This window comes from Dama dama, chromosome 33, assembly GCF_033118175.1.
Source record: "Dama dama isolate Ldn47 chromosome 33, ASM3311817v1, whole genome shotgun sequence".
Lineage (NCBI taxonomy): Eukaryota > Metazoa > Chordata > Mammalia > Artiodactyla > Cervidae > Dama > Dama dama.
Genome location: NC_083713.1, coordinates 9,106,208 through 9,119,792, shown reverse-complemented (window position 1 = coordinate 9,119,792; position 13,585 = coordinate 9,106,208). Strand labels below are relative to the sequence as shown.

Below are 13,585 nucleotides of genomic sequence, written 5' to 3'. Positions count from 1 at the left end.
TAATACTGCAAAGTAAAAACATGATTCACTTCTGATGCCTAGCCTGAAATTTGATAGATTCTATCTTAAGTACAAGTACACATTACAGTTACCAACAAGGACTATTTCATTCTCCATTTGTAAGCCACGAGGACCTACATTAAAATAGAAAAAGAACCTCTAATAGCTTAAGTAGGACATGCATTTGATTAAATTAATGAACTGACATATAATGCTTCCTTCCTTACCTTTTTTCTCCTCTGTGTTCAAATTTGACTCGGACATCATTCTGTAATGAAATGATAAGTCATGTCAGAGATCAGATAAAATTCCCAGAATTTTTAAATCACTTTTCTTTTTAGTCACTCATTTAAGATAGAGCAGAGGGAGAAGGAGGTTTCAATCAATGTCAACTCCAGTCAACTGACAGTTTCTACCAAAGAGCTAAGTTGAGAGAATTAGGTTGCTTAATCTAGGCTCAACAGCAAAGAGCACCAAGATCTATTAGTGATGGCATCCCCAGTATGAGACGTTTACTAATTCTGTTAAAGGGCAATACAGAATACTACTTTTCCACTTTTTATGTTAGATGTTCCAAATAGATTTCATGTATAAGAATAAAAATTATTTTCATCTGTAAACAGAGAGAATAGTCAATTATTTAAATAAAAGCTATTTGCTTGTGTTACATGCCTTAGGAATTGGAAGAGATATCTACTCTAGAGAGAAGATACCACAAATGAAACTATCATTTAAAAAAAAAAAACTGACACCCTTATAGAAAAATCTATGACAAACAACAAAATACTTGATTCAAAAGTATAAAAGCTAATCACTTCAAACAAATCCTCTATACAATTAGGATATTCAAAGAAAATAATTCACAGAACTATATATTTATTAAAATATTATTGAGACAAATACCTGCTTTTTTGGTGATGAGGATTTTGTTTTTCTGGTTTCCTGTAAGGATAATGCTGGTCGACTGGCCTTATGCAGAACAGCCAAATCTTGCATTATTGAGTTCAAAGCTTGCTGATCATCTAGGTATTTGTAAAATAAAACATACACAGAACTGTGATTTCAATATGTATTTATCATAGACATCAATACAAAATTTATAATAAAATTTAATGCATCTAGAACACTTTCAAGGCCTGCATTTGTTATTTTGGTGAAAGAAAAGCTTAGTTACTTAAAAACTGAACATAAGTAACATTAAAACTGCACTATATCAAGTGCCTGCCTCACACTAGGTGTTCACACAAGACATTTATAAGGCAAGTACAGTCGTTCTGACTCTTCTCCTGATGTAATATCCTAGGATATGGGTCAAAACAACCCTGTCATAACAAATTCTTTTCTATGACTCCTAAACAAAACATCAACAAGACATCTAAAATCTTAATTAAAACAAGTGGGGGAAAAATAAACACCTTTCTCTAAATACCATCATTATTTAGCATTTATGTTTAAAATATAGAATTCCTTTCAAAGTTTTTCTCTTTCATCAGTACTTCAAGTCAGGAACAAAGAAAAGCTCTATCTGTAGATAAAGGCCTACTGATATTTGGATGTGGTTTTGTTGAGTATCTTCACCATAAGGTTCAACAAGACTACATTAACAGACTAAAGACCTCAACCACTAACAACTTAAAAGCTATCAATGCAATAAAAATTCACCTCTTAGAAAAAAGTACCGAATCCATAAAACTGAAATGATCATGAATCATGAACTTTTAATCTTTTCCAAATATACCAAAGATTTCTTTCTAAGACTATATAAGCATGAGCATCCTAGTAATGACAATTATATGACCTCTGGACAATTTAATTGACTTTTCACTAGTAAATCAATTTTACTAATGATAATCAACAATTGGTAAATAAAGGAACTGAGGGACTTTACAGCGTACATTTCACAATGTAACCATTTTGGTAACAATAATTTATGTTCCAGAGCAGTAGTAATTAAAACACACTTTATCCTATAAAGGGAGATCATTAAAAAAGAATTTGGCAAGTCAATGGCTTTATCAGTCTTTCAAACACACATACAGCTTATTTCTCTAACATTTAATTTTTTTACAACACTTAATATATTCTATAGTGAAACTACTTGCATACTAAAATTCAAATTATGGCTCCAAAGGTTTTGTTAACAAATTCCAGGTCCAGAGAAAATTTTAATCCTTCAAAAAGTATTATTTGTGAAATAAAATTTATACATAATATTAGTTTAGCCAAACAGTAACTGAGCCAATGGGTCTAACGTAATTACAACATGTGCACCGTGTATGGGTCCCAGCCAGACTATGTCATTTATTGATAAAATATAAATCCTTCCTTAGAAGAAGAATATGCTGAAAATACTATGAACTGGAATGAAATTATCTGATATAACTTTCTTATGAAAAGTAAGACCTGTAATTCTACACTAGGGAGAGGAAAACTTTTAATACTTCCATGTATCTATGTCCTAATTATTTTCTTCTTTAAGCATGTGAATTTAGGCATTTTCACAATATTTCATATTCAACATTACATGTTTAATATTATAACACCAAAATAAGTTTATAAATAAAAATATATTTTTAAATTTAAAAATAAATTAGAAAAAAAATACCAAAATAGATAATATTATAACACCAAAAGCCTTCTTGGGAAGGTTTTGGCTTAAATCTCTTATCATGTTTACATATATTAACTCAGTATATGTAATACATGATTACTCTCTCTATATATGTTGAGTATGTATTACATACATACTCAACATACATACATTACTGAGTTTAAAAAAATGAATACCATCTTTCATAGTACATGTAAAAAAGCAGAGAGAGCCATTTGAATAAAAGTAACTTCTCAGGGAGATGACATACAACTAAAGGGTTACTTAACTGAGTTCCTTCTTTTTTCTGGGTTGAAGGAGAATCAGATGCTACATAAGTACCCAACAGGAAACTTACTTTAGATAAGGTGTAACCTAACAAATGCCAAAGGATCAAGCAAAGTGGTGAACATACACTACAAGCACTGTTCTAACAATTCCTAGATTATTTTACTCTATTAAGAATCTCTATGGTGGTTACAGGTGCCAAGAGGATTAGACAGGTTATAAATGTCACAGGATCATGAGTTGATCTATATGGCAGAGAGGATGCTCAAGAGGATCCCACAGTCTGACCAAGTCACACAGAAGCAGCAGTGGATTTCTGACACATATAAGAGGACATTTAGTTGTTGAGCACAAACCCAGAAAATGTTTGGGAGGTAATAATTTAAAATAAAAGATTTATCAGAAATGCTTAATTTATTATCTTTTATGATTAATTCATTATACTTAAAAAAGTATTTATAGGAGAAAATCTTCAATTAAAATTCAAGTATCTGTGATGCATCCTTTTAACTACTCACAGTTTCCTGAAACTACCTTTGTAAATGTTTTTAAGCAATGACTGTTCTTTGCATACTATGGTGACTGCAACAAAAATGAAAAGCTGGTGTGAATTCAATAGAAGTTCCAATTTGGAACTGGAGGTGGAGGTGACAAAAGTGGAGCATTTGGACCACCTGCTGGCACGGCACTCCTGGTTACAAAAAAGAGGAAATGGAAGAGAAATTCAAAAAGTAGGAAGGTGGGGGTTTGCCTACACATTTGCCACAACACACACTGAAAGTGTGCTAGCCCTTCCAGTAAAGAACACGGATAAATTTAAGTTCTTTGGCTCTAATGTCATGTATATACATATAAGACTGAATAACATCTTTGTTAAGCAAGGGATAGGAAAACTGTGACAAAGACAAACATTGGCAAGTACATGTCAGAATTAAGATATCAGTACAAGATACTGGTCTAAGTTTAAAACCTTAGCTTCCAATTGCACCGTCTATTTTCCCATGAGGACAGGATGGGCCATTTGCTCCATTCCTTTCTAGTTTTCCCTGTCCAATCCCTGCCTCACATTGGAACCCTCAACTCCAAGGAGAAAAGGAGGGGAAAAAAAAGTACAGAGGAAAACAAAAAGATAGATAAACTTAACCCCCACAATCTATTTCCATACTTTGGCCTTCCTTTCCATTAATATTATGACACCACAGAAAACTCACAAGAGTTGTAAAACATTTCCTCCTTGAGCACCAATGATTTTCTCCTTATTCTGTTATAAAGTTTCATAATTCATTATTTTTATGCAGCTATTTTCTTTAGTCTATCTATATTACTACACTGTTGAGTAATTATACAACAATTCATTCCTCAGCATTTACTCAATCTTTAAAAGTCAGGTTTCTTTACCAAGAATTTTATCTAGCCATCAGACTCTAAGAAAATCACAATCCCAAAAAATAAACAAAAGAAAGAGAAAAGAAAATCACAATCCATCTTAACAGTTTATTTTGAATGTCCACATCATGTCTTGCACAAATTGGTTATCCCAAAACTGTAAAAGTCAACACAGTAAGTGCTTTAACTGAAAATCTATTAAGTAAATAAATGTAAAACATTATATAAATCTACTAAATCATAAGATTTCTTCCTAAGAAGCTCATCATACACACAGAAAAAGCCTCTACTCCATATTATCCTTTAATTATAGATGAGAAATGCTTTTAGTTGGAACTCACCCATCATGGCAATCAGCTTGACTACTTGGAAACTAGGGAAATGGTTCTCCCATCAGCATTCTCTGTGGCCTAAGGAGGTAAAAAATGAGCACAGTAATAGTAAGAAGAAAGAGAAGAGGGAGCCATAAAAAGAAAAAAATCAGTACAATTAACACTAATGAGAATGTACAATATTAATATTTTACACATTTTTATGGGGAAAGTGCCTTATTCTTCCCAGATATTCAATTATTGAGAATGAACTAAAAATCATTATTACTTTATATTAAATTTATTTCAGTATTTTTCAGGTCCCTTTCTATCTAAACTAAAGCAAAACAAAATGGAACAATTTTTGACAGTTAAAAAGCTTAAGAGAGCTGCTCCTCCTAGCCTCGCCTCCCCTGGCCGCATCCCGGGGGACCGGAGCGAGCAGCCGGGACCATGTTCCGACGCAAGTTGACGGCCCTTGACTACCACAACCCTGCCAGCTTCAAGTGCAAAGATGAAACAGAATTTAGAAACTTCATTGTTTGGCTTGAAGACCAGAAAATCAGACACTATAAAATTGAAGACAGAGGTAATTTAAGAAACATCCACAGCAGTGACTGGCCCAAGTTCTTTGAAAAGTATCTCCAAGATGTTAACTGTCCTTTCAAGATTCAAGATCGACAGGAAGCAATCGATTGGCTTCTTGGCTTAGCTGTTAGACTTGAGTAAGGAGATAATGCTGAAAAATACAACAAGGACTTGGTACCTGATAATACAAAAAACCGCTGACAATGCAGCTAAAAATGCAGAGCCATTGATCAATTTGGATGCAAATAATCCTGATTTTAAGGCTCGTGTAATGGCTTTGGCTAACCTTCTTCAGATTCAGCGTCCTGATGATTACCTGGTAATGCTTAAGGCAATTCGCATTTTGGTCCAGGAGCGCCTGACACAAGATGCAGTTGCTAAAGCAAATCAAACGGAAGAGGGCTTGCCGGTTGCCTTAGACAAGCACATTCTTGGTTTTGACACGGGGGATGCAGTTCTTAATGAAGCTGCTCAAATTCTGCGATTGCTGCATACAGAAGAGCTCAGAGAGCTACAGACAAAAATTAATGAAGCCATAGTAGCTGTTCAGGCGATTATTGCTGACCCAAAGACAAACCACAGACTGGGGAAGGTTGGAAGATGAACATTTTAGGATTTCAGCTTCTCACCTACTTAGTACAATTGGGAACCATGTAAGCTTTGGCATGTGCGTGGAAATGTCATGTTTTCGAGGGAAGAATCCCACAAAATTGACTATGTTCTAGAGATTTACCATCATTGCTTTTTTTTTTAATAAAGTTGGGAAGGTGAAAAAAAAAAAAAAGCTTAAGAGATAATTGAATAAACTCAAGCTCCCACAAGCAGGGGCACATAAAGATGAATGGAAAAGTCATGTTTAGAGACAAAAAGGAGGACATCCACAAAGTAGTAAAAGCCTACAAAACTTCTCTCCTCCATAAAAGAAAAAGTTATCAGAATCAACACAAAGGAATTAACCAAAAATTTGCAGCCATCTGGGAAGCATTCTGCAGTCTCAATAAAGAGAGAAAGCCTTGTGCTGTTTTGACCTTCCCTATTCTTACCTTTCCACCCTTTACTCCCAGCTCCAAATTAGCAATTTAAACCAACAAGCCCAGAGATTTCCCTGACAGTCCAGTGGTTAAGACTCTGCACTTGCAAAAAAAAGAAAAAAAAAAAAAGAAGACTCTGCACTTGCAATGCAGGGGTGCAGGTGTGATCCCTGGTCAGGGAACTAAGGAGATTCCTAGGTGGCACAGTGGTAAAGAATCCGCTTGCCAAAGCAAGAGACATCAAGAGATGCAGGTTTGATCCCTGCACTGGGAAGATCCCTTGGAATAGGAAATGGCAACCCACTCCAATATTCTTGTCTGGAAAATTCTATGAACAGAGAAGCGTGGCGGGCTACAGTCCGTGGGGTCACAAAGAGTCAGATACAGCAGAGCGCGCACACACAACTGGTAACTAAGACCCCACGTGCTAGAACGTGGCCAAAAACAAAACCCAACAAGCCCGAAGTCCCCATGAAAATGAGCAGCCTGGCCGCCACTGGGGAAGGCAGAATGGATTCCCCCAAAGCTACCATATTTGGCCTGTCTAATGGCTTGCTGAGAGACCCCATTTGAAAGGCTGCCTTTATTTAACCTGACTTAAAGCTTTTCCAATGCAAAGAGCTTGGGGTATTTACTGAAAATCAATCAAGGACAACTGTTACATATCTCAACTGTCAGAGGTTGGGGAAAAAATAGTTGGAGCAGGCAATATATTAAGAAAAAATTTTTCTAGAAAAGCTGAGGAACAAGATGTCAATAGGGAACTCTGAAAATCTCCAACAGATTCCTAGAAATCTAGATGTTATGCAAATGCCCAAGGCTGTTGCATAGTCAAGAAAGGCCTAAGAAAATCTTCGGCTTTCACCTCTGGCTAACTTTGAGGCTTTGTGCAGCATTAACTGAAGGATGAGTTAGAACTGAGAAAATGTTAAAGGCCAGCCCCCCCCTCCCCACACACCCCCCCGCCTTGAAAGACTGTGAGACTTATGAGCTGACAACTAAACTAAGAGCAGTCTTCAGTGACCACATACGACAGAATACAGACTTCAAAAAGTAAGTTCTCAAACGTCATTAAACAAACAAATTATAACAACAACAACAACAAAAAATACAGGGAAGGGAGAAGAACCAGATTTCCAGAGGTGGTGCATTATAATATTTTAAATGTCCAGTTTTCAAGGGAAAAAAAGACATACAAAGACATTGGTCTACACACAGAGAAAAAGCAATCAACAGAAACCGACCCTGAAGAAGCCCGAAGGGCAGACTAACTAGACCCATTTCAAAATTCCAGATCCCCAGACAAAAAGCAAGTGTTCAGCATAAACTACATTGTTTGTATAAGAAGTTTAGGCACAGTAAGCCATTCGTATCAGTTAGGCAGGTGGGAACCCTCCTGAAATCCAAGTTTTCAGATGCCAGCAATGGGCAGGCCTCATAAGCGGTTATTTCAAGGATAAGGAGCAAGGTCTACCTTAACTCTTTTCTACACAAGCAGCAGGAAGAAATTAATAGACAGGTTTAAAGAAACTGCATAAATCAATAATTATAAGTATGCTGTTCGGTGTATATTATGTAGATATAATTTACACAACAATAGCATAAAAGACAGACAAGGGATGGATTAGAAGGAAAGTTTTGTATGCCACTATAATTAAGTGGTATTAAACTATATCATTGTAGGTTGAGATGTTGATTTTAATCCCCAGGTCGACTACTAAAGTATACATTTATTTAAATGGCAAAAGAAACAAGAGAATTAAAACAGCACACTAGAAAATATCTATTTAACAAAAAGAAGGCACTAATGAAGGAACGAGGAACAAAAAAAGATAAAACACATAGAACACAACTGGCAAAAATGGCAGATGTAATCCTACGTTATGTATAATTATACACACACACACACACACATATATATATATATATATATATAAAAGCAGAATGAACAAAGGCAGAAATGAGCAGACTAGGTTAAAAAACTTGACAACTGTATACTGTCTACAACAGGCACATTTTAGATTCAGGCGCAAAATAGATTAAAAGTAAAAGATTGTAAAAAATATACCATGCAAACAGTAGCCAAAAGGCTATACTATTAGCATAAAAATGGAATATATTACAAAATGGTTATTAATGGCAACGAAGGACATCTATACTGAAAAAATGGCTGACTTATCAACACGACACATAATTATAAACATGTATGCAAGGAACAACAGACTCTCAAAATACATGAAAAAAGATATGAAATAATCAATTAAAATAGGACATTTGGAGATTTCAATGCCTCATTTTCATTAAGGGATAAACAAGTAGACAGAAACATCAATGAGAAAATGAAGATTTAAGTAATGCTATAATATGCTATATAGATAAAATACTGCTATTCAGATATAGAGCATATCTGTAGTACACTCAACCCCAAAAGAGCAAAATACACATTTTTCTCAAATGCATGTAGAACATTTTCCAGGACAGATCACATGTTAGGCAATAAAACTTATCTCAGGAAGTATAAAGAGATTTAAGAAACATTCTTGGCATATACCCCAGAGAAAAACATGGTCTGAAAGGATACAAGCACCCCAATGTTCACTGCAGCACTGTTTACAACAGCCAAGACACAGAAGCAACCTGAATGTCCATCAACAGAGGACTCAATAAAGAAGACGTGGTTCATACATACAATGGAATATCACTCAGTCATTGAAAAGAATGAAATAATGCCATTTGCAGCAACATGGATGGACCCAGACTGTCATAATGAGTGAAGTCAGACAGAGAAGGTGAGATATCCTATGGTATCCTTTATATGCAGAATCTAAAAAGAAATGATACAAATGAACTTATTTACAAAACAGAATTAGAGTCACAGACTTAGAGAACAAACTTATGGTTGCCAGGGGTGAAAAATAGGGGGAAGGAATAGTTAGGGAGTTTTGGACCGCCACGTACACACTGCTGTATTTAAAATGGATAACCAACCAGGTCCAAATGTAGAGCACAGGGAAGGTCTGCCCCATGTTATGTGGCAGGCTGGATGGGAGAGGAGTCTGGGGGGAAAACGGTACATGGATAGTTGAGTCCCTCTGCTGTCCACCTGAAACTTACAAATGTTAATCAGCTATAGTAGTGAGTGAATGTGTCAGTCACTTAGTCTTGTCCAGTTCTTTGTGACCCCAAGGACTGTTGCCCACCAGTCTCCTCTGTTTATGGAATTCTCCAGGCAAGAAGACTGCAGTGAGTAACCATTCCCTTCTCCAAGGGATCTTCCCAACCCAGCGATCAAACCCAGGTCTCCTGCATTGCAAGAAGATTCTTCACTGTCTGAGCCATCAGGCAGGCCCTAATTGGCTATACTTCAGAATAAGCTTAGAAGACAAGAAATAAGTAAATGAATGTGCAGGAACAACAACAAAAAAAAAAACCATGATCATAAATATTTATAAAATATCTATTAAAATGAAGTGTTATCAAGCCCTTCCTAACTGTAGAAGTTTATAACTTTGAACATAGAACTTTAGATAACTATATGCATAAAAGGCAAACCATAAAGCCAAACAGATTTTTCCACCTTTAGGTCAACAGAATAAAAATACAATTGAATAGAAATAAAAGAAAAAAGATATACGATGTACGTTCCCTGACAACATGAAATGAGAAATTGGTAACAGAAAGAAATCTGGGGAATTTACAAACATGAAAATTAAACACAGTCCTAAAGAACCAATGAGACAAAAAAGAAGTAACATGGAAAATTAGAAAATGCTTTGAAATGAATGAAAATTTTAAAACATCCTGAAAAGTATTGGATGCATCTAAAGTATAATTTAGAGATAAATCTGTAACTGCTGGGAACTTGCTGGTAGTCCAGTGGTTAGGACTCAACACTCTCAATGTTGAGTTCAATCCCTGCTAAGCAAAGCCAGACCCCACAAGCCACACAGCATGACCCTCCCCCCAAAATCAGAGACAAATTTACAACTGCTAATGTTTATGTTAAAAAATAAGATCTCAAATCAGTAACCTAAACTTCTACCTTAAAAGGTGTAAGAGCATGTTAAATCCAAAGCAGAAGGAAAGAAACAACAGGGATTAGAAATGGAAACAAACCAGAAAATAAAAGCACAAATTTTTTAAATCAATGAAACAAAAAGTTGGTTACATAAAAGGATAAAAAAAAACTGACAAATTTTTAGCTAGATTAACCAAGAAAAAAAAGGAGGATTCAAATATCTAAACTCAGGAATTAAAGGAGAATTACTACCAGCCTTACAGAAACAAAAAGGAAAAAGGAATAAGACCACCTGGAAGAAATAAAGTGACTGAATCAGAAATTTTAAAGCTTTTCACAAATAAAAAGTCCTAACTCAGATAGATGGCTTCAAACATTTAAGGAAGAATTACCACCAATTATTAATATTTTATTACCCAGTATTACTCTGATAATCAAATCAGACAAAGAGAAAACTACAGATTGATAACTTTGTGAATATAGAAAAATACTAACAAAACACTAACAAATCTAATCCAGAACATTAAAAAGAGGGATTCTACGCCAGAAACATATAGGATATATCCCCACAAAAGCAAGGTGGATTCAGCATACAACATCAATGTAATAAAACACAGATAAAAGAAAGATACATAATCACCTCAACAGACAAAGAAAATGCAAGTGCCAAAATCCAACTGCCTACTCAGAAGACTAGAAAGAGAAGGGAACTTCCTGCAGCTGATCAGGGCAACCATGAAAAACCCACAGCTAACATCATATTTAATGATAAAAAGCTGGATATGTGCTTCCTAAGATCAGAGACAAGGATGTCCAGTCTCGCCACTCTTATTTAATATTGTACTAGAGTCCTAGTCAGAAAATGAGGCAAGAAAACGAAATATTTAATAAAAGGAATTCAGACTCAATAAGAAGCAAAACCATACCTATTTGCAGGAGACAATCTTGTATACAGAAAATCTAAGTTCACAAAAACAATATTAGAGTTAATGAAAGAGGTCAGCACAGTTGCAGGATACAAGAGCAACACTAAAAAATCAGTTGTATACCTATGGCTGATTCATGTTGAGGTTTGACAGAAAACAACAAAATTCTGTACAGCAATTATCCTTCAATAAAAAATAATTTTAAAAAATCAGTTGTATTTATACACATAAGCAATGAACAATATAGAACTAAAGTTTAGAAATAAATCCCACTTATATTACCATCAAAATAATATAATTCTTAGGACTGTATTTAACAACAACAAGTCTTGTAAACTGAAAACTATAAAATGCTTCTGAAAAACATTACAACAGATCTAAGTATCTGGAAAGACATTCCACGTTCATGGATTGGAAGAAAATGTTTTTAAGATGGTAAAACTCTCAAAGTCACCTTCAGATCCAATGTAATCTCTATCAAAATTCCAATGACCTTTCTTTACAGCAATGAAAGAAGTGACATTTAAATGCATATGGAACTAAAAGAGACCCTGAAGAGCCAAAACAATATTGAAAAAGAAAAATAAAGTTAGAGGATTCACACTCTCTGATTTTAAAAATTACTACAAAGTTATAGCAATCAAAATAGTGGGGGTACCGACATAAGGTGAGAGACTGGTGAAACAGAAGTGAGAGTTCAAAAGTAAACATCTACAGTTAAATGAGTGCCAAGACAACGGGGGAGATAATACTCATCAATAAATGGTGCTGGACAACTAGATATCCACATGCCAAAACAAGAAGTTAGACCCCTACCTCACACATTATGCAAACATTAATTCAACATGGATAAAAGACAAAATGGAAAAGCTAAATGTATAAAACTCTTAGAAGGGAACAGAGGTATAAACATCATTTTTTACCTACCACCCTGCAGAACTTACCTAAAGGGCACAAATTTTTCATATACATTTTACATATGCATTCACCCACATAACCACAACAGATAAAAATATGGACATTTCCAGGACCCATGAAGACTCCCTTGTACCTGTCCCCTGTCAGCCACTATTTCCCCATAAGGGAACCATCATCTTGATATTTATTGCCATAGATTAGTTTTGCCTTTTAACATTTCATGCTAATTGAAACATACAAGACACAGTCTTTGTATTTTTCTTTTTTCTTTTATGTTTTTGGCTGTGCTGCACAATTTACAGGATTTTAGCTCACCAACCAGGGATTGAACCCATGCCTTTGGCAGTGAAAGCCAGTGAAGCCCTAACCACTGGACTACCATGGAACTGCCTGTATCTATTTTCACTTGATATTTTATGTCTCTGAAATTCTTCAACATAATCTGTACAAGTATTTTATTCACTTTCATCACTGTGTAATATTCCATTATAAGCTTATACCTTGACTAATTTACCCATTCTACTACTGATAGACAGGAAGGCTGTCTCCAGTTACTGGCTATTACAAATAAAAGCTCTATGAACCTCTTGAACGTGCCTTTTGGTAAACATACACACATATTTCTGTGGGATATATATCCAAGGAGGGAACTGCTAAATTTCCAAGACATGCACATAATTACCTTCAGCAGTTATGGAGGAACATTTCTTCGAAGTGTGTTAAACACAGAAACTCTCATCAGTAATGCAAGAGAATTCCAGTTCTTCCACATCCTCACCAACCCTAGCAGTCATTCTGGTGGCTGTGTAATGTATCACTATAGTTTTAACTTCCACTTACCTGGTAATTAATGATGTTAAGTACCATTTTCATGGTTTACTGACCATTCTGATATCCTCTTTTGCAAAGTGACTATTTAACAAGCCTTTTGCACATTTAAAAATTTTAAATACAAGAACTCTGTTGGCTATGTTCATTACGGTCTACGGTCCATGTCTTATCTTTACACTTTGTTTATGGTATCTTCACTCTAACAAATCTAATGCAGTCAGTAAGTATACAGTGGAGAATTTGGGCAACTCCTTAACAAGGTGGTTAAGACTAGCATCACATATAAAAGACAGATGGACATTCTGTGTCTCAAGGTTTAATACTCTGAAAAGGAAACAGCATAAACTAAGCAGCTGAGACTGTATAACCTAAATATAATTAAATAAGGAAAACTCAGACAAAATGAGAAACACTGCATTTAAACAAAAACAGAGACGGCACTCCTCAAAAATGTCAATCAGATAAAAGTCAAAGAAGGGCTATGGAAATGTTGCAGATTCAAGGAGAGTAAAGAGACATAGCAACTTGATCATTCCTAAACCTAGACTGGATCCTGCACCAGAGAGAAACTGCTATACAGGCCATTATCAGGTCAAAATGACAAAACTGGAATATGTATAGGAATTATTTTTTCAGAAAGGTTACATTCCAGTTACTACTATCTCTGCTATCCTCCTATATTTACGCTATGATAAAAA

At 35.2% G+C, this 13,585-nt stretch overlaps 1 protein-coding gene and 1 pseudogene across 1 annotated transcript in view; one reads left to right on the top strand and one right to left on the bottom strand.

The window, feature by feature from the left end:
• MAP3K2 (mitogen-activated protein kinase kinase kinase 2) overlaps positions 1-13,585 on the bottom strand; it is a 99,470-nt gene that overhangs the window by 38,342 nt on the left and 47,543 nt on the right. Inside the window, exons 2-4 of the mRNA XM_061135412.1 lie at positions 4,606-4,674; positions 904-1,022; positions 228-268 (exon numbers count right to left, since the gene is read on the bottom strand). Of these exons, the coding sequence (XP_060991395.1) occupies positions 228-268; positions 904-1,022; positions 4,606-4,612 (167 nt within the window). The 5' untranslated portion in view covers positions 4,613-4,674. The remainder of the gene's footprint in view (positions 1-227; positions 269-903; positions 1,023-4,605; positions 4,675-13,585) is intronic.
• Positions 4,947-6,287, top strand: LOC133050840 (RNA transcription, translation and transport factor protein-like; annotated as a pseudogene).